Consider the following 27,875-nt stretch of genomic DNA (forward strand, 5'->3'; position numbering starts at 1 on the left):
AATTTAATATCACTGGCATATATTGAGATAGTTGTTGTTTTTCGGTAATGCTACATTGGAGTACATAATAATAAAAATACTATGACTTACAATAAAAATTATATAAAAAATTATATATAAAATTAAATAAATGAGAAGTGTAAAAACAGAGCAAAAAAAAGGAATAAAATAGTGAGGTAGTGTACATGAATTAATTGTCCATTCAGAAATCTGATAGGAGAGGGGAAGAAGCTGTTCCTAAAATGCTGCGAGTGTCTTTTGGCTCCTGTGCCTCCCTCTTTGATGGCAGAAATGAGAAGCTGGCATGTCCTGTGTGATGGGGGCTGTAATGATGAATGTTGCTTTTTTGAGGCATTGCTGTTTGAAGATGTCCTCAATGCTGGGCAGGCTAGTGCCCTTGATGGAGCTGGCTGTGTTTGCAACTTTCTGCAGCTTTTCCCGATCCTGTCCACTCCATACCAGAAAGTAATGCAACCAGTTAGAATGCTCTCTGTAGAAATTTGTGAGTGACTCTTACCAAGTCTCCTCAAACTTCTAATGAAATGTAGCCACTGTCATGCCTTCTTTGTAATTGCCCAGGAGGATCTTCAGGAGGAACCTGAAACCCCTCACCTTTTCCAATTGATGAGGACTCTTGATGATGATGAAGAAGAAAGCCCTTATCTCCGAGTGGAGTTATCCGGACCCCGTTGGGACGGCATTTCTTTTTAGCAGGCTTTCTAATGAGGCCGAGTTGCTAGCTTGACGCTCAACCCAGCATGGATGGAGTCTTCGCTCCAAAGTCTGGCACTGATGCCATTACGCCACCAATTGGCCACTGGTGTGTGTGTTCCCTTGATTTTCCCTTCCTGAAGTTCCCAATCAATTGCTTGGTTCTCTACTGTTACTCCAGGAAGTCTCAATTAGGAATGTTAGTACAATAGGCAGAGGTGTCGCCATCAGAGTAAAAAGAACCTGGATACCCTCAGGGATAGAAGAGCTTGGCACAGGATATTTGAAAATGGGAGTAGAAACTAGACTAAAGAGAGGAGTAATTAGGATCTGAGTATGGGCAATAGGAGAGATAAAATGGTTGCAAGGACCAGTTTTATTGGCTTTGTTTTAAATCTCATGTTCTCAGTATTATCTATCTATCTAATTAATTAATTAATTAATTAATTAATTAATACAATTAATTCATCTGTATATTTATTTATCTGCTATTAGTTTTCTTTGTACAATATTTGCACAGATTGTCTTCTCTAGCATGCTGGTTGCTTGTCAGTCTTTGTGTGTATTTTTTCATGGATTTAGTTGCATTTTGTTGTTCCCCTGAGAAAATGAATCTCGGGGTAGTGTGTGCATACTTGGATAATAAATTTACTTTGAACTTCAGACTTTGAAATCCCCCAGAGCTGAATGTTTGGCTGAGTCTTTTCAAAGGGCAGTTAGTGCCAAGGGAAGTAGATTTCCTTCTCCGCGTGTCATTAGCGAAGCAGACAAGGTGCTAAACACAATCAGATTGCCTCCTGGTGTCCACTGGTAAAGACAATTACAGATTAATTTTATTTGTCGCTGATGCACCATCAATAACTCACACTGAGACGTAAGGCGAGATATCGGCTTTTATTGACTGGAAGAAAGAACCAGGCGTGAGTGTCTATCATACAATATCCTGGAGACTGAGGCCGAGCGTCAGGCCTCAGATCTCCTTTATACAGGGGCCTGTGGGAGGAGCCACAGGAGCAGTCAGCAGGGGGCCGACAGGCACATAGTTCACCACAGTCGCATAACTCAGCCATGACAATGAAAGGAGGAGGGTTGGGCATGGGGCTAGCAAGACCCAGAGCTACAGAAACACGAACAGAAGCTCCAAAGATCTCATCCCTGGGAGAGGTCAGACTGGCTTACGACAGAGGTCTCTGGCAAACTGCTGTCCGTGGCCTGTGCCCCAGTAGGGGTGATGGGGCTAAGTAAGTGAAGTTATTTGTCACATGTACATCGAAACAATGAAATATAGAGTGAAATGCATCATCTGAGTTAACTCAAATCAGTGAGGAGTGTACTTGGGCCAGCCCACAAGTTTTGCCATGCTTCTAGGCCAACATAGCAAGTATTGAACTTACTAACCCTAGCTGCCCGTCTTTGGAGGAAATTGGAGCATCTGGAGGAAGCCCACATGGGCACGGGGAGAATGTACAGACTCCTTACAGACAGCAGCAGCAGTCAAAGCCCAGTCGATAATTACTGACATGTGAAGTGCAGTCAATGTGCGGGTTCTCATCGAAGACCCTCACCTTCTAGCTCATGCCCTCTTCTCATTGCTACCACTGAGTGTTTGGTCTCACACCACCAGGTTCAGAAACAGTCTACAGTATCAGCAGGCATCCCACCTCACCCGGAAGTTCTGGGAGTCTCCCACATATTGACAGTGACTCCCTGACACCAGCAATATCCTGGAAATTGATTGTTTAGAGAGATAGGGAGAGAGATAGAGATAGATAGATACAGAGGTGGGGGGAAAGATAGAGGGGGGAGAGGAGGGAGAGAGAGAGAGAGAGAGAGAGAGAGAGAGAGAGAGAGAGAAAGAAAGAAAGACTGCTATGAGGTCGATACTTCTGTCAAAATGCTCAAATTTGCCAAGTAAACCACATCACAGTACGAAAGTTTGAAAAATAAATAAAGGCTATTTGCATTAGCATTTAGCTATTAGCATTGAGACTGCCAACAAAATACTCTCAACAAGGAATGTGTGTATGTGTAGTTTCCATGTGATCAAATAAATTGTTCTAATGTAATCAAATACATACACACTTAGAGGTCGACGGGGGGGGGGGGGGTGGGGTGGGGGGGGGGTTGCGGGGGGCGGGGTAGTGCTACCTCCTTGAAATGTTTTTGCAGGGTGGGATGTCTGTATCAGGCACCTGAACCGGTGTAGATAACTTCACTTGCCATGACTCTGAACTGAGTCTACAATCTACAGACTCACATTCAAAGGACTCTTGTTCTCAGTATTATTTTTATTTGCTGTTTGTCTTCTTTTGCACATTGGTGTTTGTCGATCTTACAGTTTTCGTAAAGTTCTATTGTATTTCTTTTTTCCCTGTAAATGTCTGTAAGAAAATGAATCCCAAGGTAGTATACAGTAACATAAACTTGCGTACTTAGAAAATTGAACTTTGAGGTACCAGCTTGCACAACAATGAGTCAGTCCAGGCAATCTGCGCTGCCAATGTTGGGTTAGAGATAAATATTGACCAATTTGGAAGTAGTTCTCAAGCCCAGGAACTCTAACACCAAGGATAAAAGGGGCAAATGGGTAGTAACTAGAAAAGAGAAGACGAGCCACCAACTTCCGCCCCACAGTGGCACAGTGCGGGCACTTCCGCCACTCTTCAGATATTTCCGCCTGTTAGCGGAGGTTCTGACGTGACTTCCGCTTTTTGCGGCCCAGCTGAAGAAACCCGGAGCCGCGGATTCGTCGGTTATGGATGTTGCCGAGCCGAGGAGCCACAGCTCGGTGCTGAACGATGTGGCCGAGGTGGTGGAGCGGGTGCTCTCCTTCCTGCCCACGAAGTCACTGCAGAGGAGCGCCAGGTACTTCCTGCCCCCTCCCTCTGCGGCCCCTGGCCTCAGGCCACATTCCCCTCCTCTGGTAAGCGGTCCAGCTGCCCCTCATTCACTTGGCAGCCGGTGTCCTGTGTGCTGCCGCTAGTTGGTGCCCCATACTGGTGTTCCCGACCTCCTGGGAGCTGGTGCCCGTCTGCTCGACGGTCGTACTCACCCATTCCAGAATCAGGCTTAATGTCACTGGCATATTTCGTGAAATTTCTTGTTTTGTGGCAGCTGTACATTGCAATACATAAAATAACTATAATTTACAATAATAGCTATCAACCAACCGCGGGTCGGGGTCGTAAAAATCTCGGAAGTTTTCTTTCCAGCACTTGTTGTCTGAGCATGTGCAGACATTTTTTCTTGTCATTATTCCCTAAATAATACAGTGTAACAACTATTTGCACAGCATGTACACTGCATTAGGTATTATAAGTAATCTAGATTAAAAGAGACGATTTAAAGTATACGGGAGGATGTGCGTAGGTTATATGCAAATACTGCGCCATTTTATAGAAACATAGAAAACCTACAACTTCGGCCCACAAAGCTGTGCCGAACTACATATAACTGTCTAGACACGCCCCTCTGCTGACTGCACCTGTGGCTCCTCCCGCAGACCCCCTGTACAAAGGCGATTGGAGGCACTGCTCCTCCCTCAGTCTCCAGGATGTTGTGTGGTGGTCTCTTGCAGCTAATAAAAGCCTATCGTTTGCCTCCCGTCTCGGAGAGTTATTGATGGTGCATCAATGTCCCTACCTGAGAATTTACCTAGGGTTACCGATAGCCCTCTGTTTTACTAAGCTCCATGTACCTATCTAAAAGTCTCTTAAAACACCCTATTGTATCCACTTCCACCACCGTCGCCAGCAGCCCATTCCACGCACTCCCCACTCTCTGAGTAAAATACTTAGAACCATATAACCATCACAGCACGGAAACAGGCCATCTCGGCCCTCCTAGTCCGTGCCGAACTCTTAATCTCACCTAGTCCCACCTACCCGCACTCAGCCCATAACCCTCCACTCCTTTCCTGTCCATATACCTATCCAATTTTACCTTAAATGACACAACTGAACTGGCCTCTACTACTTCTACAGGAAGCTCATTCCACACAGCTATCACGCTCTGAGTAAAGAAATACCCCCTCGTGTTTCCCTTAAACTTCTGCCCCCTAACTCTCAAATCATGTCCTCTCGTTTGAATCTCCCCTACTCTCAATGGAAACAGCCTATTCATGTCAACTCTATCTATCCCTCTCAAAATTTTAAATACCTCGATCAAATCCCCCCCTCAACCTTCTATGCTCCAATGAATAGAGACCTAACTTGTTCAACCTTTCTCTGTAACTTAAGTGCAGAAACCCAGGTAACATCCTAGTAAATCGTCTCTGCACTCTCTCTAATTTATTGATATCTTTTCTATAATTCGGTGACCAGAACTGCACACAATATTCTAAATTTGGCCTTGCCAATGCCTTGTACAATTTTAACATTACATCCCCACTTCTGTACTCAATGCTTTGATTTATAAAGGCCAGTGTTCCAAAAGCCGCCTTCACCACCCTATCTACATGAGACTCCACCTTCAGGGAACTATGCACTGTTATTCCTAGATCCCTCTGTTCCTCTGCATTCCTCAATGCCCTACCATTTACCCTGTATGTTCTATTTGGATTATTCCTGCCAATATGTAGAACCTCACACTTCTCAGCATTAAACTCCATCTGCCAACGTTCAGCCCATTCTTCTAACCGGCATAAATCTCCCTGCAAGCTTTGAAAACCCACCTCATTATCCACAACACATCCTACCTTAGTATCATCGGCATACTTACTAATCCAATTTACCACCCGATAATCCAGATCATTTATGTATATTACAAACAACATTGGGCCCAAAACAGATCCCTGAGGCACCCCGCTAGTCACCGGCCTCCATCCCGATAAACAATTATCCACCACTACTCTCTGGCATCTCCCATCTAGTCACTGTTGAATCCATTTTATTACTCCAGCATTAATACCTAATGACTGAACCTTCTTAACTAACCTTCCATGTGGAGCTTTACCCCTGGCATTCCCCCTACTTCCAAGCACCTATACGGGACTTGAATTTGGTATCCGCTAATGGTGTTCCTGGAACCAAACCCCGATGGATACGGAGGGCCGACTGTAAATGAGTAGTGCAAAAAGAGAGGAAAAATAATGAGGTGGTGTCCACGGACTCATTCTCATGCCAGCAGCCACAAGTGCCCTGACAGTTTACCCATCTACAGCTAATCAGGATGCCTCTGGTGAGTGATACCACCCTATCCTGGTCCCTCAGCAATCTCACCTTTGTTCCATACCGTCATTACTCCTCCCCTGCTGTAGGTACTACCTTTCCAATGCTCACAAGTGTGGCAGTAAGCCCGGGCCCCTTCCTGACTTCAGTTAACACATACACAATCACCACACACCCCTTGGCCCTGCTTAGCACCAAGCCTGATGGTAAATAGACTCCTCCTCACTCTCTATTTGCCATTTGTGTTGCAGTGTGTGCAGGCTTTGGAGAGATTGTGCGCGAAGGGTTCAGCGGAGACGCCAGCGGCTGTCATGGATTGCAACAAAGGGCTGTGCCTACATAGACGAGTCTGATGGTCAACATTTCCTGGTGAAGAAGATGGTTGTTGAGCTCGAGGTCAGTGCTGGGGGGAAATAAAGAATTGCAGATGCTGGAAACCTGAAATTGAGACACATGCTGGAAATGTTCAGTAGCAGTGGGTAGAGGAAATGGCATTAATATTTCAGGTCAAACATCCATTCTAAGGATCAGAATCAAGTTCACTGACATATGTTGTGAAATTTGCTGTTTTGTGGTAGCAGTGCAGGGCAATCCATAAAAACACGATGGATCCCAGTTAATTGGGACCATTGCATTTTGGCTTAGTTAAGCTGCTGTCCCAATTAGCCAAAGTTTCATGGAAATAGTTAAAAAGGTATAAAAAAGACAAACAAATTTTAACCGAGTAACGTATTGTGTATTTAAATGGAATACAGAACAAATTCAAACACATTTACAGACATTTAGAGCCAGAGGGGCCATGAGAAATACTTGCGGACAGGATTAAGGAAAACCCCAAGGCATTCTACAAGTATGTGAAGAGCAATAGGATAAGATGTGAGAGAATAGGACCAATTAAGTGTGACAGTGGAAAAGTATGTATGAAACCGGAGGAGATGGCAGAGGTACTTAATGAATACTTTGCTTTAGTATTCACTACGGAAAAGGATCTTGACAATTGTAGGGATGACTTGCAGTGGACTGAAAAGCTTGAACATGTAGATATTAAGGCAGAGGATGTGCTGGAGCTTTTGGAAAGCATTAAGTTGGATAAGTTACCGGGACCGGATGGGATGTACCCCAGGCTACTGTGGGAAGAGAGGGAGGAGATTGCGGAGCCTCTGGCGATAATCTTTCCATCATTAATGAGGACGGGAGAGGTTCTGGAGGATTGGAGGGTTGTGGCTGTTGTTCCTTTCTTCAAGAAATGGAGTAGGGATAGCCCAGGAAATTATAGACCAGTGAGTCTTGCTTCAGTGGTTAGTAAGTTGATGGAGAAGATCCTGAGAGGCAGGACTTATGGACATTTGTAGAGGCATAATATGATTAGGAATAGTCAGCATGGCCTTGTCAAAGGCAGGTCGTGCCTTACGATCCTGATTGAATTTTTTGAGGATGTGACTAAACACATTGTTGAAGGTAGAGCTGTAGATGTAGTGTATATGGATTTTAGCAAGGCATTTGATAAGTTACCCCATGCAAGGCTTGTTGATGATTGTTGATACCTTCAAATTCTTCGTAGTTCTTAACTTGCTGAAGATGTGAAGTCACTGCCGGCCATTTCTCACATCTCCAAGCCCGAATGCTTGAAACTGCAGTGAACAAAACAGTTCTGAATTGTCTTACTGCTTATTTTTCGCCAACCAATCAGTGACAAGAACCTCTGCTTTTCAAATACAAACACATGCAGTTTATGCTATTTAACAACTCTTGCTATTTATAATCAATAAATAAGCAGTACAAAATGGAAACAAAAATAGTGAGGTAGTATTCATAGGTGGGTTAATTGTCTGTTCAGAAATCTGATGGCAGAGGTGAAGAAGCTGTTTATAACGTTGAGTGTGTATCTTCAGGCTCCTGTACCTCCTCTCTGATGGTAGGTAGGAGAAGAGGACATGTCCTGGGTGAGGAGGGTCCTTAATGCCACCTTTTTGAAGGTTTTGTGAGACAGGGAAATTGAGGCAGGTTAACTCAGTATTATTAACCCAGCAGCTAAAAGAAAGTTAGAGAATGATTAAAAAGGACATGTTCAAGCTATTGGAGACAAAACTGTAGATGGTGGAGGGATTCTGTGGGTCAGGCTGCAGCAGTGGAGGGAAATGGACAGTTAATATCTCAGGTTGAGACCTTTATCCATCCAGATAAACGTGAATCCGAATCGGGTTTATTGCCACTGGCATAATGTGTTGATTTCTGGTTCCGACACCCCCCCCCCCCCCCCCCCCAACCACCACCATTTCTCCTCACGTGCCTGTCACCTTCCACTGGTGCTCCTTCTCCTTCTCCCATGGTCCACTCCTCTCCTACCAGATTCCCTTTTTCCCAGCTGTTATACTTATCACCTCTCATTTCACCCCCTACCCCATCCACCCACCTATTACATTCTATTACCTCCTTCCCCTCCTCCCCACCTTCTTTCCCTGGCATCTGCCCCTTTGCAGGGATGAAGGGCCTTGGCCCGAAACCTCATCTGTTCATTCATTTCCGTAGATGCTGCCTGACTTGCTGAGACCCTCCAGCATTGTGTATCTGTACATAAGGAAAACACAAAACTGGAATGCTGTAAATAGTGTTACAGTTACAGGAACGTGCAATAAAATTCTGTAAGAGAAGATGCTTTCAAAATAATGAAATGAAAAATTCCTGAATATCAAAAAAAATGACTATAAAGAGCAGTGAACAGTAAAACTAAATCAAACCAATATTTGGTGTGACAACCCTTTGCCTTTAAAACTGCATCAATTCTCTGTTGTGCAGTTTTATAAGAAAATCTGCTGGTAGGTTGTTCCATGCCTCTTGTACAATTTGCTACAGTTCTTCTGAAGACTTTGGCTGTCTTGTTTGCTTCTGATAATTCCAGACAACCTCGACGATGTTGAGATTAGGGCTGTGTGGGGACCATACCATCTGAAATCATATAAAAATCTAGAGTGCCTAAGACTTTAGCACAATATGGTATACATTTGCAAGATTTTGTATCTACAGCCTGATGGAAAGGGGAGAGGAGAGATTGGGGAGGGCTCTTTTACTTATGTTGGCTGCTTTCCCCAGGTAGTGGGGAGCTTAGGACAAGATGCATGGAGGCGAAGCTGGTTTCTGTGATGTACTGAGCCATGTCCACAATTCTGCTAATTTCTTGTGATCTTGATAACAGTATCACCCTAGGGGACAATCAGATGCTTTTGTACACGTAAGGAATCAACTGGGCCTCACCCTACCAGGAATATTCCTTTGTCTGGGCCATCCATCTGTACCTTCTCTGCAACTTTAAAAGAATCAGCTTTCTCGCTTTCCCAGTTCTGACAAAGTTGAACTTTGACAGTGTCTTTGACCTGAGGTGTTAACTCCAATTCTTTTTTCACAGTTACTGGCCGACTTGCTGAGAGATTCTAGTACTTTTTGTTCTTATTTCAGATTTCCAGCAGTTTCAGCTTTTTTAAAAAAAAATCTTGTTCTGGGTTTAGACTATTTCTGTTAATGTTACTCTTCTTTTGAACAGGAGGTCTATGTACTGCCTGAAGTAGCCCTTTACATGGCTGGCACTGATACCTTCTGCACACAGAGTTCTAGTAGACGGAAAAAAGGTGAACTTTTTTTTGGATATAATATAAGCAAAATGTTAGTGTTAGGAGTTTATTATCACCTCTGTGTTGGGGGAGGTGCTAGAAGCTATGTTAATTCAGTCAAACTTTAAAAGTTCGTTCTAAATTACTTTTGGATTTGTAATTACATCTCTGAGTTTGGAGCAGTGACTTTATCTTGATAGAAGTTGCTTTTGGTTTTTTTAAGCATTCATGTTAGTTTGGGCCTGAAATCCATAGCTGAATATACATGTTTTTAATGTCTAAAATATCTAGCGCCTGTGCTTGCTTTCTATTACGAAAGCTTTAACTGCATTGTTACAGAAATTCTCTGGTACTGCCCCAAGTTTGCAGCTAGCTCAAGGGATCCAGTCATTGTTTTTGTGAGGACTTTTGCCCTTTTTTGATCCAAGATTTAAGATTGTTTAATGTCATTTCCTGTACGTCAGTGCAAAGGAGAACGTAATAAATAACACTCTGGACCCAATGCAGCACAAAAAACCCCCACAAAAGATAAAGAACACTAATTAAAATATACAATATGCATAAATACTTAAGATAATTCATATATTTATTGATTGTTTTTCCATAAAGTGATGCTAGACAATACGTAAGGTGATTGACAGGAAATAAAATATTGGTGGGTGGGATCCTTCATGAAATGTTACTGGCCCTTTTACTGCACATCTTCTGTAAGTATGTCCTTGGTGGCGGGTAGGCTTAATGGTTGGTTTCATGGACCACTGACACCCAGCAGTTTTAATGCACTGCTGGCTGAGGAGGCAATTAAATTTCAGTATTCTCATAAGCAGCAAGCGAGAAAGCAAAAGGTATGGTTATCGATCACCTTTTAATCTGATAAACTGAACTATGTGATTGAAGTAAACATTGAGGTATCATAAATGTGTTATTACTATCTGCTGTACTTTGAACTGTTATGTCAGGTTACTTAATTCCAACAGGTACTGATCGGACAATATTAATCGATGTTGAAAAAATCAGGAGTGAATTTGAAAACCAAATTTCATTGACCTTTCTATTGTATTCCAAAAATTGCTTTTTTTCAGGTGATCATAATGACATTCAGAAGAGTATTAATAAGTTAATGAGTGACAGGAAATAAAATTATTTAAAGTGTTGGGTTTCAAAATTTCAAGTGTACTTGTCATTCAACACACACATGGTTGGCCCCAGAGAAGCTGCTGCATCTGAGGTGTCACCCTCTTACTGTTTTGAGCACACACAAAAAAATTGGTCGGAATATTTTTTTTAAAAGTCCACTTACAGTTTGAAGGGTGAATGGATTGGAAAGTTATGGGCCAAATTCTAGCAAACAGAACCAGCTTGGATGGGAGCCTTGGTCAGTGTGGATCAGCTGGGCCATTTTCATGAAACTGTTTCTCTATAATGCCAGTTTATTTTAACAAGCCAGGTAGTTAGTCCAAGCAATAAATATGGTTTGATGTATGATTGAAATCTCAATTAGATCCAGGCAACAAATTGTGAGGTTTTCAGGGTATTTTGCAGTGAGACTAATTTGTAAGTAGTTTAGTTTCACAGTGATTCAGGTCATTTCAATAGAGTGCAATAGAGAAGGATGAAAACAATGCCAATTGTCAAGGAGTCCTGATTGCCTTCAGTATCGAGGATTTCTGCAAGTTCTTTTGAGTTCCTTAGTGCAGCTAATGGTACCAAGCTCCAGTGGTTTAGCCATCATTGTGACTGCAAAATCCTGCAGCTGGCCTTGCCATTGGCTCTCTTCACATATCAATTTTGGACAGGCAGTTTCCATTGGAGTGCGCAGGTTAAGATTATGATAGTTCAGTCCCTCTCATCTGTAAATGATTTTGATGCTCACAAGCCACCTGTCACTTCACATCATCCAAACATTGAAGATGGATCTTAGTATTCTTCATTACATGCCCTCTGTCTCCTGTTGTTTCCCCTGAGACTCCATCAGTGACTGAGACTTGCACCATTGCTCCTGCACTTAAAGCTACATCATGACTTTGCCAAATGTCTCTGTAATGCCTTTTAATGACATTCTGAGAGATGTTAGTGCTTGTATCTTACTTTGATCATGGGGGGGGGGGGGGGGGGTCTGTTGGAGTTATACCAGCAACTGGACTAAAGCTTTGTGTTTTCATTTCAATAAGTGACCTTGGCCTTTAATATTTTCCTTGTAGTTTAACTTTTATAGGCTTGTTTATAATTATGTAATCAATCATATATACTGTATGTACGGTGTGTGGTTCATTGAAATTTCTCATAATTGTAGCATAGTTGATTCTGTATTTTCTAGAAGCTCAGTTTTTCTGCAGCACGAGTCACACCACTTGAATCTGGCTATTTCTTTTGTTACATATTATCAGTGGAATATGTTTTGCCTCTAAGTATCAGACAACCAGAATCAGAATCAGGTTTATTATCACCGGCATGTGACGTGAAATTTGTTAACTTAGCAGCAACAGTTCAATGCGATACATAATCTAACAGAGAGAAATAAACAAATAAAATAAAAATAATAATAAATAAACAAGTAAATCAATTATGCATATTGAATAGATTTTTAAAAAGTGCAGAACAGAAATACTGTATATTAAAAAAAAGTGAGTTAGTGTCCAAAGATTCAGCGTCCATTTAGAAATCAGATTCTTCTTTGTTCTTACAACTCATGTCCTCAGTATTATTTATTTACTTGTTCATTTATTATATTTTTATTTTTTTTGTATTTGCAGTTTGTCATTTTCACATTGGTTGCTTGTCAGAGACTTTGTAGTTTTTCAATGATTCTGTTGAGTTTCTTTCTTCTTCTGTGTCTGCCTGCGAGAATATGAATCTCAGTGTAATATATGGTGACATGTATGTACTTCGATAATAAACATTACTTTTACTCAATAAAGTGGCAGTCACCACGAAGTTTTATACTTCATTCTTGACTTCTGAAGAACCTCTACATCAATATAACCAAATCCAACAGACAATTAGCCCTTTGCTGTTTGTGTCTTGTGTGCACACACTGGCTGCTGTATTTTCTGCACTAACAGTAATAACTGCTCTTCAAGGAGTATTTCAGTGTTGTAAGTTACTCTGAAGCATCCTGCAGTTGTTATGAACTATATTAAAAATTAAATTATTTTTCAGTGTTTACCTTGGTGTTCATGCTTCACACAAACTATTTTCCACCCTCCTTGGTCTCATCCTTTTACCTTTTGTCCTTCAAGCTTACTTTTAAATATACCTTTATTACTCTCTAATACTACTAATCATACCTTCTAAATTCTAACCACTTCAATTCTCTTTAGTGTGATTCAGATCCCTTACCCAATGGAAATTGCATGTTATTCCCCAGTGTGACCCTTAGCCAAGTTCTGGGTATGCGATGTTCTCTAAAATATGATAGACAGAAAATCAAACAAAATAATATTTTTTACTCTTGAAAGAAATGTTTGACCCATCATTTAACTCTCCAAGGCAAAGCTGGAAAATATTATGTTCCAAATGATTGCTTATAGAAATATTATTCCCACCTCTAACTCAAACATCCTGGTTAACCAAAAATTTGTAAAACAGTCCAGCTGCCAATTGCCACATGATTACTTTTTTTGTACTTTGCTTTTATGGATGTACATTTGATGATGTTATTGGTCATTTCCTTTCCTATAATGTTATTGTTACAGAGAGAAGAGAGGAGTCCGGATCTAAAAGTAAAGATGCAGAAGCTGCTACGAAGTTTGAGAATCTGCTGCCTGCAGATTGCAAGGTGTTGGGAGTCAGCTGCCCTGGCATTGTGTGTAAGTGGCTTCACCTAGGATAGCTTGTAGCTTCAGTATTGAACAGATTGGTGATTACTGGCGTTGTAAAGCAGTTACACTGACTGCTATGTCCCTGTGCTGCTCAATATATTAAATATTCATAATAACTTACCAATATGTTGTTCCAGCTTTTGTTGCTCAGTTGATGAATGCTTTTGCATTGTAGGCGTGCTGTGTTGGTGCCAGAATGTGTGGAGACACTTGCAGGCTGCCCCCGCACATCCTTCCGACTCATTTTACTGTACATTTTGATGCACATGTGATAAGTAAATAAATCCAAATCTGAATCAGGTGCAAATTTATTAACACAAGAGATTATACAGATGCTGGAAATCCAGAGTAACACTCACAAAATGCTTTGCAGGTCAGGCAGCATCTATGGAGAGGGACAAATAGTTGACTTTTGTGCGGAGACATGTCATCAGTACTTTAGCAGCAAGGACTCCAAAAACCACAGCTCAGAGCAGTATATTAATCAGAACTTCTGTATTATTGTACTTCATGTTATGTAAAAGTTTTTCATTTTGGAGTGGTCAAAGTTCGATCTTTTTTAAGAGTTTGGTTAAATTAATTAGTTTTTGTGATATCAAACCCACATTACTAAAGTATCTTGTATTTCAGACACTCCTATGGGAAGTGGCAAGCAGAGACCTCTCGAGGTAGAAGATGGAATTGCAGGATTTGCCTTGCTCCTGCCCAAAGCTGAGGGGGTGACAATCAGATGCTTCCACTTGTCGAACAAAGACTTCAACAATAACACTTTTGATCAAAGGAAACTCCAAGCAGCAGGCAAGTACTCTCTCCCTTTAGTGCTACTGACTGAGATAATATAAAATCATGGCGGGAAAATTGGGAGTGAATTTGAAGGACAATAGTATTAACACTTCTTCTATAAATCAAGAATTGTTTTTGTTTAGCTGCTGATACTTAAGTTCAGAAGGGGAACAATGAATTAGTGAGCAGCAAGGAAAATAACATTATTTAAAGTTCTTGGTACCTTTTTATGTATTGCATGTTCATAGGTCAGAAGTCTTGAGCACAATAATTTAGTCTGTAGAAATAAGTTAGTCACATTGCAGGTACTAAAACAACTTTTGAAAGGTGGTTGTTATTTGAAAGGAAGCATGTAGACGGTGATGGGCCATCTTGGTGAGCTGAAGGGGTCTTTTTCCCTATTGTGTAACATTGAGTGCTGAGAGAGCAGAGTCATCGATGATCTCATTTTCAATCTACTCACGCTGTAAAAAGATTCCATCATCATTTTGGAGAGGAATCAGACGCTATCCTCAGTGATCTTCCATCAAACAAAGTTGCAGTAATCAGATTGCTTGGCTTTATGACATTTCTCTACTTGTGGTCTTGTAGTACAATATTTCTTAATTACAAAAGTGCCCTTCCTTTCTGCTCTCCCTACCTCCTGTCCATTATTCTACGTTCCACCTTCTCTCCTACAAGAGTCCATCATCTTCAGCCCTTTGTCACATCCACTTATCTCCGGCCAGCTTTGTTTATTTATTTATTCATTCATTCAGACACAGTGGGGAAAAAGGCAGTTCCGGCTCTTTGAGCCACGCCGCCCAGCAATCCCCAGATTTAATTCCCAGATTAATCACAGGGCAATTTATAGTGACCAGTTAACCTACCAACTGGTATGTCTTTGGACTGTGGGAGGAGACTGGAGCACTCTGAGGAAACCCATGCTGTCACAGGAAGAATATACCAACTTCTTACAGGCAGTGGTGGAAATTGAACCCTTTTACCTGTACTGTAAGATGTTGTGTTAACCACTACACTACCATGCTGCCTCAATAGCTTCTGGTGCTATTCCCACTCTCCCATCCTCCATCACCTGCTGACTCTTGAATCAACTTTTTTATTCTGGCCATCTCCCCTTTATCTTTCAGATGAAGGATCTCAAGCTGAAACATCAACTATCTGTTTCCCTTCATAGTTGCTGCCTGACCTGCTGAGATCCAGTTTTTAGTGTGTGGCTTCAGGTTCCAGCATTTGCAGTCTCTTGTGTCTCCAACTAGTGGTCTTTGTCTTCAATAAATATACACCATTACTGAGCATTCCAGGTGGGGGAGTGTGAGGGGAATTTGCAGTGCGTTGAATGAAGATGTTTCTCCTTATTTACATTGTTGTCTTCCTGGTTACTTCTGGAAAAGTCTAAAAAGGAATAGAAAAAGAGGGGGGCATATTAGCGTTGGGGGCAGCATGGTGGTGTAGTGGTTAGCACAACACTTTGCAGTAGAGGTGCCCCAGGTTCAATTTCTGCCACTGCCTGTAAGGAGTTTGTACATTCTCCCCGTGACCAGGCGGGTTTCTTCCAGGTGCTCTGGTTTCCTTCCGCAGTCCAAAGACTGGATGGTAGGTTAATTAGTCATTGTAAAACTGCCCCATGATTAGGCTAGGATAAAATCAGGGGATTGAATGCTGGATGGCATGGCTAGAATGGCCAGTTCTGTGCTGTATCTCAATAAATAGCATGAATACACAATTGTGTTTGTCTAATAAAAATGGAGTTAATACCATTGACATTTATTTTGTGTACATGTTGGTATATTGCTTGTTCTATGTTCTTGTGCTAGGTTCTTGATTAATAAGAGCTTCAAAGGTTATGGGAAGAAGGCAGGAAAATGGAGTTAAGAGAGAAAATTAATCGTTGGAGCAGAGGCGATGGGCTGAATGGCCTAATTCTGTTCTTATATTATGATCTTAAAGCAATGACATTTTAAAAAATAAATATAGTACATTATTAACTGCATAATTGGGGTTTGATTTTTCTTTTATTTAGCGAAACAGCACAGAGTAGGCCCTTCTGGTCCTTTGAGCCGTGCTACCCCCTAACCCTGATAAAACCTAACCTAATCGTGTGATGACTTACAATGACCAATTAACCTACCCCGTTCTCCGGACTGGAGCACCCAGGGAAAACCCACGTATTCCACAAGGAGAGTGTATAGAGACTCCTTACAGAATGGCACCGAAATTGAATTCTGAACTCCAAAGTGCTCTGAGTTGTAATAGCACTGTGCTAACTTCTACACTACCATGGTGCCAGTTTTGTTTTTTTGTTCATGATTAATCTAATCCTTAACGGGATAAAGGGGAATGCATGTCAAGTCCCGGAAAGGTGATCCCCTAAGTTAAACTTTGAAGAAATGGAGCAACTTGTACACTGTGCATATTTCTAAAAACTAATAAATAATTTCACAACTTCCTAATTTTTTTTTCAGTATAGAAAGTGTACTGTGTTCCCACAGCAGTATAAGAATTTTGCTATCAACATGCTGGTAAATTGGTTTAAGTCTTTTTATAATCACTTGCAGTTTAATATTTGTATGTCTGTCACATTTTACTTGCAGTATACTTAGGCTTGGTGTGTTTACCCCATGTGGGTGGTTCGAAGGGAAAAGGTTAACAGTGGAATATTGGTCTTCTTTGAGTGCACAAGCATGCTATAACTCATCCATCATAGAGACACAGCTTCCATTTCCTGGCAGCATGGCCCATGAAACTCTCTGCAGGAACAGATATAGCAATGATATTTGCAAATAAAGATGTTGAAGTTTAAACACAGTATCCACATTTCTGCCAAAAGCAACAAATCTTGAAATGAAAATTGGCCTTAGTACTGGATAGAGCGATATGCAGAAAAGTTCATGCTCGATATCTGCACGTATGTACTCTGCAGTAGCAGCTGTACATTGTAATCCTCATTGACAGAGTATGGCAGTCATTGGTATTTAATGGTTATGCAAACAACTGAACCTTGAACTTGCTGACCGTGTGTCTACATTAAAGCAGTGTAGAAGCAAATATACATTTTGACTGCAGTCTACTTGTGTGCACTTTTATTGCCATTCATAATACTGAAATGAGGGAAGCAAATGAATCCAAACAAACTAATTATTGTCTCGATTTGCCCAATGTAAACAACACTGCCTCTTCCAACTTCCTGCCCTCTTGACTCAACATATTTCAGATAAGCAGTCATTTCTGATGTTTTTCTTTCAGATTCCCAGTATTCTGTCCATATATTCATTTGTAAGCCACTGGCCAAACATTTTAATTCTGATTCCCGTTCCTGTTCTGATATGTTGATCCATGAGCTCCTCTTGTGCCAAGATAAGGCCACCCTCTGTGGAGGAGCAGCACCTAGTCTTCCATCTAGCCACCCTCCAACCTGATGGCATGAATATTGATTTCTTCTTCCAATGACAAAATTCCCCCACCCCATTTCCCACTTTGACCTTTCACTTCTTCTCACTTGCCTATTACTTCCCCCTAGGTTCACTTCTCTTTCTCCTATTGTCCACTCTCCTCTCCTATCAAATTATTTCTTCTCCAGCCCTTAACCATTCCCACCCACCTGGCTTCACCTATCACCTTCCAGTTAGCCTCTTTCCCCTCCCTCCACCTTTTTATTCTGGCATCTTTTCCTTTTCTGTCTTGAAGAAGGATCTTGACCTGAAATGTTGACTGTTTTGTCTTTTCTATAGATGCTGCCTGACCTGTTGAGTTCCTCCAGCATTTTGTGTGTCCTCCTTTGTATACCTGCACTTTTATTTCCTCTTCCCTTTCCACCTCATCAACTTGCTTTATCTCTAAGTATTTGCAATTTTGTTGAAAGATCATCCACCTGAAACTTGAGGTGTATTTTCTCTCTCCAGTAATTCTAGGCTGCCTGAGGATTCTTTTCAATTTCTGTCTCATTTCTGATTTCAGATTGTATTTTGCTATTGTATTTTCCTCTTACTGTTTCTGAGGAAGTACTGAATATTGTGCAAACATGAGGAAATCTGCAGATGCTGGAAATTAAAACAACACACACAAAATGCTGGTGGAACACAGCAGACCAGGCAGCATTTATAAGGAGAAGCACTGTCAACGTTTTGGGCTAAGACCCTTCGTCAGGAATAGTCCTGACATTTTGTGTGTGTTGTACTGAATATTGTGTTGTGCATGCAGTTTGTTTCTGTACTAACCATGATATATAGAACAGGTATTGCATCCAGAGTAAGATTTAAAAGGTATCTTACTGTTTGATGCCTCATAGCCTTTCTACCTTTCTGGATGAATGAAACTCCAATAATACTGATAAATCTCAAAACCCACTTGATTGACATTCCCTTCTTAAATAGTGCTTTGGATCCTTTCCCTTCTCCAGCTCTGTATCACTTTCGCCAAATACTTTTCCAGCTCTTGGCTTCGTCCCACCCCCTCCGGTCTTCTCCTATCATTTTGCATTTCCCCCTCCCCCCACTACTTTCAAATCTCCTACTATCTTTCCTTTCAGTTAGTCCTGACGAAGGGTCTCGACCCGAAACATCGACAGTGCTTCTCCCTATAGATGCTGCCTGGCCTGCTGTGTTCCACCAGCATTTTGTGTGTGTTTGAATTTCCAGCATCTGCAGATTTCCTCGTGTTTGTATCTACATTGATCACTTTCTTCAAAATGGACTACAGATAGCCGCCCGGGCTTCTTGGGGAACTTGGCGGCATGGTAATATAAGAGTTATGATTGGGGTTCAATTCCCACTGCTGTCTGTAAGGAGTTTGCATGTTCTCTCTGTGACCATGTGGCTTCTACTCGGTGCTCCAGTTTCCTCCCATTCCAAAGATGTACGGGTTAGGGTTAGTGAGTTGTGGCTGTGCTCTGTTTGCACTGTGATCATGGCAACACTTGCAGGGTTCTCCCAGCAGATGCTTGATGCAAACAACATATTTCACTGTATATTTCTAAGTATACGTAACCGATAAAACTAATATTTAATCTTTAACCTTCTAAAATCTGCAGCCTTTACCAACTTTTTTTTGTAGCTGTGCAGACCAACCATTGCTCCGAGTAGGAAATTTTTACACGGCCCGAAAACTGTGTGGCACTTTCAGTGTGTTTTTTTGTAATATGCGTACTATGAATATTTAGAATGAAAATTACATTGGCTTTCAGTGGGCCGGTGGTTTATTAACAATGAGCTACTGACTTCCATTCTGTGTTTATTGTTACAATTTGTTACAATGTGGAAACACTGACAATGTACATATATGAAGCTCTAAAATATTTCAAAGTAAAGTTGTGGTACACTTATTATTTGGAAAATGTATAGATTATTTTCATTGACACATTTAATTACAGGGTATTTCAGAATTATATTAACATACAGTAGATTTTGAAATTATGTTAATGTAATCTCAAACTTGTATTAATATTATATAAAAGAAAATCCCAGCTGCATGGCAGCAAAGACTACCTGCACGGGAGCATTTCAGCTACTCTTTTGTGCAACTTAGAGGGAACAGTGGTCTCTACCATCAAAGACAATGGCATGCAAACCCCCTCAGATTCCCCCTTCAGCTTTCCACTCCCTCGCCTCACCACCTCAACTTTCACATCACCCTGCCTTGGAAGCGCATCATGTTTCCTTGTCCTTGGGTCTAAATCCTGGAAAGCTCTACCCAAAGGGCAGTATGGTAGCTAAGTGGTTTGTGTAATGCTCTGACAGTGCTAGCTATAAGATTGGGGTTTGATGCTTGCTGCTGTCTGTGAGGAGTTTGTATGTTCTCCCTGTGACCGTATGGGTTTCCCCTGATTGGTCAGGTTTCCTCCATATTCCAAAGATGGCTGTTAGTGAGCTGTGTGCATTCTGGAAGCATGGCGGCACTTGCCTGTTGCCTAGCACAGTCCTTGCTGATTTGATTTGACGCAACTAGCACATTTTACTGTCTGTTTTCGATTAACGTGCAACAAACATAACTCACCTTTATAAGTTTTGTGGGAGTGACTTTCACCAGAAGGTTACTGCAGTGGTTATAGATGGCAGCTCACCACAGTCAGTTTCTCAAGAGCAAGAATGGACAGGCAGTTGGTGCTGGCCTTTCCAGTGACACCCATGTCCCAAAACTGGGCCAAGGATGGCCAACCTGAGAAGAAAAATGATTGCTTCAAGAGTAAATGTTGGTTGATGGTCCAGCGATTGAGGCTGACCTGGCCGTCCACACTGTACAGATTTTTCAGTAAGGATCATAGAAGCACTGACTCTTGCTGATCTTCACCCTGACTTGAACTATATTTGAAGGCAATTGCCTCTGGACTTGAAGAGGTTGTTTCCTTAAGTTGTGGTAGGTAACCTCATCAAATCAGGAGAACTGAAATTATAGTATTTAACCATGCAGTTTTTTTCATAAAAGAAAATAAGGATGCATTTGTTAATTTTATACCAAATAATGTTTAATAATTGCTCCTCCTTTCCATCTATTTGCAAAAAGTAGCTTCTTATAACCCTGAAGAGCTAATTACAGCAAATCAACCCTGATATCCCTGTTGAGAAAATTGTTGCTGTATCTGATTTCCATTTATAATACATTTAAATAGATCTAATTGCATTCTTGTCTCTCCAAGAATGATAACCAGTGGAATGCAAATACATATAAGAATTTCACAAAGACTCTGCATAGCAAGTGCTGGTGTTGAATATTGTGCTGGATTTTGTCAGAGTTAATGTAGGAAAAGTCCAATTTATTAAGCAGCTCTTGAGCCTTTTTTTCTGGGTGTTGTGCAGTCAAGATCAAAACCTTGTTGGGGCCTGCACTTCTCATAACGTCTTAGATGGGCAGGTTGGAAACGTCTTGCTTTTGCTTTCTTGACAGCTGCTTTATGTGTTGTGGAAATATTTGGACAGTTTTAAATTATTCCCTGGGGACTGCTCAATTGGAATCCCATCTGGCCCATAACCGACTTGACAGTCTTGCTGTATAATGTGGAGTCATTAAGTATTTTGACCAGCAAATTAAAGTTTGACTGCTTTTTGGAACTATTTAGCAAGTCGTTGAACAGAAGCCAATGTTTGTTGTAGGTCGATCTCTGTGCAAACATGTACGTGGAGCATATGTTCAAAGAGGCAGACACGTGTATGACAAAGGGTTATCATGCTAGGTTTTTTCCAAAGTGCTTCACTCTTCCACTGTTGTACACTTAACACTGGGATGGCAATTCTTATACACTCTGTGGCGACTTTAATAGGTACCTCGTGTACCTTATAAAGTGGCCACTGATTGTATTCTTGTGGTCTTCTGCTGCTTTAGCTCATCCACTTCAAGACTGACGTGTTACTCTTCTGCACACCACTGTGTTGTAACACATGGTTATCTGAGTTACTGTTGCCTTCCTGTCAGACTGAGCCAGTCCGGCTGTTCTCCTCTGACCTCTTTCATTAACAAGGTATTTTCACCTACACAACTGCCACTTACTGGACATATTTTTGTTTTTAGCACTATTCTCTGTAAAGTGTTGTGCATGAAAATCTCGAGACATCAGCAGTGTTTGACATACTCAAACCACCCAGTCTGCTACCAACAATTATTCCACGATCAAAGTCGCGTAGATCACATTTCTTCCCCTTTCAGATGTTTGGTTTGAACGGCAATTGAACCCCTTAACTGATTAGATATTTTCATTAATGAGTAAGTTAGCCTTATAAAGTGGTCACTGAGTGCACATCCTGCGTCTTACAGCACAAAACTGCACAGTCAGCTGTTTGCATTTAAGTCTGAATGAGATGTTAGGGTGACTGGCTGAACCATCAAATAAAATAAGCTCAACCATCACCCTGATGTTAGGGGAGTTCAGGTAATGTAGTTATACAACAAACCTCGCAGATTCGACATCGAGTTTAACTGGTTCAAGTGGTCAGCATTTCCAGCTTCGTCTATTTTTCCCCACATTCTCATCCAGTGCAGTATTGACCTACAAAGTTTGGATAATGATTTGCTTCTCCACATTTCCTCTAGACTAAGCTCGTTATTTTCTTTTCTCCTATCCCTTTCACTATCCTGTTTAACTTGGCTCCATTATCCCTTCCTCCACTTAATCTCTCTTGCTTTCCAATTTATTGTAAATGTTTGTTCTCATCACCCTCCACTATCCTTTTACTACTTGCTTAGAACTTGTTATGGAAAATCATTGACCTGATACCTCTTTTTTGTTTTCCTCCATTGCTGCTGCTAATCAGCTGAGTACCATCAGCAACATTAATTTTTAGTTATATAGTCTTTTGGAAACATTCAAAGCTAATTTTAAAATTACATAGACAACGAAGCATAATCTGATCCCAGCTGCTGTTCTTTTGGAGACATGAGGCTGAGGATGCTGACCGTGAATGCAGGGATGAAAGGGTTAATGCATGCGTAGCATTTGATGGCTCTGGGCCTGTACTTGCTAGAGTTTAGAAAGATGAGGGGTATCTCATTAAAATCTATAGCATATTGAAATCCCAGGATAGAGTGGACGTGGGAGAGTCTAGGACCAGAGGGCACAATCTCAGAATATAAGAATGTCCCTTTAGAACAGAGATGAGGAGAAATTTCTTTAGCCAGGGAGTAGTGAATCTGTGGAATTCATTGCTGCAGATGGCTGTGGAGCCAAGTCATTGTGTATATCTAAAAGGTGGGGGGGGTTGATAGATTTTTCATTATAGGTGGCAGAGGTTACAGGGAGAACACTGGAGATTGGGGTTGAGAGAGAAAATGAAATCAGCTATTATGGAATGGCAGATCATACTCAATGGACCGAATGGCAAAATGCTGTCCCTTTGCCTTATTATTTGAAAGGCAGCAGTGTATCTACATCTCACCTGTTGGTGTGATCTGTCTTGAATCACTGCAGCCTTTAGCATGTTGCAGGTTCCATGAATGGATCTCTGGGAATTTAACTCAGTGATTAAGGAGGGGTCTGCCCATGTTTGTGACACAGTTGTGATGGTGTGCCCATGACATTGTTGCCTTGTACCTTGTGGGGGCAAAGAAAGTAGAATATTTTTTAACATCAGTCATTCCTGCTACATGGGTATCACTCTTGGATCCTTTTAATGAAGTGGTTTGTCAATCTGTTCGAAGAGTAACCACTCTGCTAGATTCACATTCAGGTAAGGACAGAAGCTTATAAACTGGATGAGTTTTTAAGACAAGTCTCTAATAATGGTGTTACCCATAATAGCATCATATTACAGAATTACTTAATTAACTGAATTTAATTTCCCCAGCTACCACGGTAGGAATTAAACTTGTCTCTCTGCTGGCCTACTGTACTCAGCTAGGAACTGACCTTGTTGCTTTGCAGACAAATGCAGACTAGTAGGGAACCTCTTGGTGAGCAGCACAGTTGTCTGCTGCCTCCCAGCTCCAATGGCTTCGATTTGGTCCTGACTGTTAGTCTCTGTCTGTGTGGGGTTTATGAATCCCCAGGATTTCTTTAAGTTGTCTGATTTCTTATCACGTTGCAATCTCATATTAGTTGGTAAGTTAATTGACCAAATTGTAAGTTGCGAGTGGAGTTAATGGACATGTGAGAGAATGAGTTCAGGGAAATAAGGAGGGGATGGTATTTTCTATGAGCTGGCATTGACTAGATGGGGCAAATGGCCCTCTACATTCTAAGGAAATATGAGGAGGAGTAAAAAGAAAATGTTTCCTGTCTTTCACTGATTAATACACATTTGTGTCTTTTCAGTATCTAATCTGTTGCCACTGGATGGTGCTGCAGGGAAGCTCGCACTGCATTGTTTTATACCACTCTCTGCATAGACTGCAGATTATGTTGCATAGAATTTACAGTGAAATTATGATCAAAGTACGTAAATAACCCTAGCATTTAATGCAGTATGGAAATTTGCTAGAGTGCTGCTCATCACCACAGTTTAGAGACCACAGCAAACTATAATCATTGTCTTGGGCTTCCTGCTTATAATAAAACTTACCTTTATCTATAGGAAAGTTGGTCACTAGTTTTTTTTTCGCTCTGTTCTATGCTGCAGAGAAAAGAAGGGTTGTATTCCTATATTACCACCCATTTCAAAGGCTTTTGCAAAGTCTGTACACTGCGCTGTGATGTGTTGGTCATCTGGCATTCTCTTAGAAACTTAATTCATAATGAATATGAAAGGTATGGCACAATTGTTATCTATACCCTGCAGTGCATAATGGAAGAAAGATGGGACTCGACAAAACGCTGCAAATTGGCAGCAGCCCCGGTGGAGAGAGAACCAGGCCAGTGTCAACTGAGATATGGCTCTGTATCTTTCTCAATGGGTGTTGCCTGGCCTGCTCGGTAAAACCAATATTTTCTGTTTTCGTTTCAGTTTTCCACTTCCATTGCTTTGCTTTTACACATTGATGCACATCCTTGAATATAGACTGAACATATTGCTTCTAATTGCAACAAAAGAATATTATTTAGAGATACTGCATGGTAGCAGGCCCTCCTGGCTCAGTGAGCCCGCACTGCCTAATTACACACACGTGACCATGTGCCTTTGGGTGCAGTAAGATATAGGAGCGGAGTTAGGCCATTCAGGCCATCAAGTCTGCTCCACCATTCCATCATAACTGATTTATTATCCCTCTCAACCCCATTCTCCTGGCTTCTCCCCCATACCGTTTGACGCCCTTATGGGAATGTGGGAGGAAACCAGAGCATCTGGAAGAAACCCACACAGTAATGGTGAGAACGCACGAGCTTCTCCTTAGCAGAGGAAATTGGACCCGGGTCACTGCTACTGTAATAGCGTTATGCTAACTGCTCTACTACCATGCTGCCCCAATTCCCCATCAGCACGTTTTAGTTTTGCTGTCCATCTGAATGGGTTAACACTAGGTAGTTAACATCCCTGCCAAGAGTTTTCCAGGTATTTTGAGCACCATTACTAGAGAGCTGATCGACTTTGCTACCAAACCTTTGAAAGAATGCTTTAGGCCCCATAGCATACGGAGAATTCCTGTTGAGTTTTATTGCTTACTGTACTTTTCCTGTCTTAGGTCTTCAAGACAACCCAGACCTGCGCACAGTTCTCCTGTTCGGATACAATACTTACAAGCCTGCAGCAGCGGACTTCATTCAGCGACTCACCAGGCCTTTCAACGTGAGGAACACCATTGTAATAGGGGGCCATATTGATCGCGTCTTTTCACCCAGTTCTGAAAGGTGGGTTTAATGTTAACACCTCGGTTTTTAATCTGTTTATGTAGCTTGTAAGAAAGAAACTGTTTCTTTTCCATCGTAATGCAGTTTATTAATTTCATCACTGCAATGAACTCTGTGTATTTCCTCTTGGGGTAATTAAGCTCATCTTCTGACTCTTATGGAACCCAGAATACTCGTTCCCAAAGGCTTGGGGAACACTTCATGTATTAGGCAGCCCTAATGAGTAGGAAAGACCTGGGATTGGTTTCTGATCCGTACAGACCTCATTTGTTCTGGGGGAGATGTGTTGCCCATGGTCTCATCATCACTCAGTCAGAAAGAGGATAAAATATTCAAGGAATTCCTTTTGTACATGATGTATAGAGGAATTAATTCAGAAATTTCACGTCCTTCAGAGCTGTAACAAGTGCATTGTTTGTTTTCAGAAGGAATTAAGTAAGTGATATGACTTCTGAGAAGTGTAGATTAAGCATTTACTCATCTGAACAGATTGGAGAGTTACATTAATCTTTGAAATTACCTTGGCAGTGGATATTTGATAGGCAGACCATCTTCCTCTTGTAGGTCCCAAGTGCTTTAATAAGCAATTCTTGCAATTTTGATAATCCTCTGTGATTTGAGAAGAGTTAGTGTATGGATCTTCACTGTGCTAAGATGATATGTAATTTCTGAATGTACATCCAAACCTACAAATTTAGGCATTGGACAAAGCCACTTAACATGGGAGTCTGCTCCAGCATTTGATCATGGCTGATTTGATCATAACCTCATTTCCACATCACTGTCTGCTTGTAGTATCTTTCACGAACTGGCTTAACAAGAATATCCACTTCTGATTAAAACTATTCCCTGCCTTTTCAGGAGGAGATTCACAACACTCTTGGAGAAAAAACTGAGTCTTGTCTCCCTTAAACAGTGACCCCTAGTTCTTTATTCTCACCCAAAAGGAAACATCTAAAAATTGACCATGTCAAAATGCTCACTCTGCTAAATGGACTTAATTCTAATGAATATAAACCTAGCCTGTCCAATCTTTCCTTGTAAGACAATGCAAATGTTTCAAATATTGATCTAGTCATTGTACAGGGGTTTGAGCTGAAAAGTTAGCAATTCTTAACACACATGAACATGCACAGCTTAACCTGCTAAATTCCAAGCAGATTTTATGTTGCTTAATCAGTTTGCAAATGTTTGAACTGCTTCCAGCATCACAAATGTCTCATTTGTTTGATGTGATTGATAGCATTTGTGACAGTTTTATAGTTGCCTGTACAAAAGGGAGGGGTTCTGAGCTTGAGGGGCCTTATGGGCAGGTTTGCTTGAGTGATTGGCTAGGTTTAAACTAGGCTGGCAGGGGGATGGGAACCAGAGTGACAGGACAGAGGAATGAGCAGTTGGTGTAAAGGTAGATGCAGTGTGTAGAGGAAGCATAGGCAACAGGTAGAGCAAAAATGCAGCCATTTGGATGGGTTGAAATGTGTTTACTTTAATGGATGAAGTATCCATAATTTTGAGTATGGATCTGTACTTGGAGCTACGATGTTATGGCCATTACAGGGACCTGCCGGTCACAAGGGCAGGAATTCCAGGGTTTAGATGTTTCAAAGGGGACAGGAAGGGAGGTAAAAGAAGTGAGGGAGTGGCATAACTATTCAGGGATTGTAATACGGTTGCAGAAAGGGAGGATGTCATGGAAGGACCATCTGCCGATTCAGTATGGGCAGAAGTCAGAAACAGGAATGTTCGAACATTTTGTCAAGAGGAAGAAGGAAACAGACTTATGGTTAGGAATCAAATATCAGACAGGATATTTGAGAGTTGTAAGGTAGCCAAGAAGAAGCACAAGAAGGGATTTATGAGGGCGACATTGGGAAGTAGGATTATGGAAGACCCTGAAGTGTTCAACATTTGTGAAGAACTGAAGGATGACTAGAGTGAGGGTAGGACTGATCAGGGATAAAAAAATGAAATGTGCTTGGAGTTGGAGGAAGTTGGGAAGTCCTTAACACTATTCACTAGTGAGAGGGACCTTGACACAACCTCTACCTTGTCAGCGTAGAACAGGTTAATGAGCTTGAACTTGTCGAGATTAATAGAGGCAATAACATTAGGATTGATATCCCAGGGGACAGACGGAAAATGCCCCAGATTACTACAGGAAGGAAGGGAAGATATTGCTGCATGGTCTTTACAACCGCACTGACTACCAGTAGTACCAGAAGATTGGAGAATCACAAATGTTATTTCTTTGTTCAAAAAAAGGTAATAGGATAACCCTGGGGATTAATGACTAGAGAGTCTTATGTCAGTGGTGGGCAAACAATTGGAGAGGATTTTTAGAGACAGGAATTATGAGCATTTTGAGAAGTATAGTCTGACTAGGAATGGTTAGCATGGTTTCCTGAGAGGCAGCTTGTGCCATAAGAGTCTGATAGACTTTTTTGACGAAGTGACAAAACAAATTGATGGGGGTAGAGCAATGGATGTGGTGTAAATGGATTTTAGTAAGGTGTTTAACAAAGTTCCCTATGTCAGGCTCATTTAGAAAATTAGGAAGCCTGATATCCAGGGAAACTTGGCT

At 41.3% G+C, this 27,875-nt stretch overlaps 1 protein-coding gene across 1 annotated transcript in view; it reads left to right on the plus strand.

Moving 5' to 3' along the window:
• Window positions 1–3,361: 3,361 nt before the first annotated feature.
• Window positions 3,362–27,875, plus strand: part of fbxo22 (F-box protein 22) — a 29,055-nt gene continuing 4,541 nt past the window's right edge. The window contains exons 1-6 of the mRNA XM_059946642.1: window positions 3,362–3,576; window positions 6,131–6,275; window positions 9,418–9,502; window positions 13,180–13,293; window positions 13,936–14,103; window positions 25,129–25,294. Coding sequence (XP_059802625.1) covers window positions 3,467–3,576; window positions 6,131–6,275; window positions 9,418–9,502; window positions 13,180–13,293; window positions 13,936–14,103; window positions 25,129–25,294 — 788 coding nt within the window. The 5' untranslated portion in view covers window positions 3,362–3,466. The remainder of the gene's footprint in view (window positions 3,577–6,130; window positions 6,276–9,417; window positions 9,503–13,179; window positions 13,294–13,935; window positions 14,104–25,128; window positions 25,295–27,875) is intronic.

This window comes from Hypanus sabinus, chromosome 21 (genome assembly GCF_030144855.1).
Source record: "Hypanus sabinus isolate sHypSab1 chromosome 21, sHypSab1.hap1, whole genome shotgun sequence".
NCBI classification, from domain to species: Eukaryota; Metazoa; Chordata; class Chondrichthyes; order Myliobatiformes; family Dasyatidae; genus Hypanus; species Hypanus sabinus.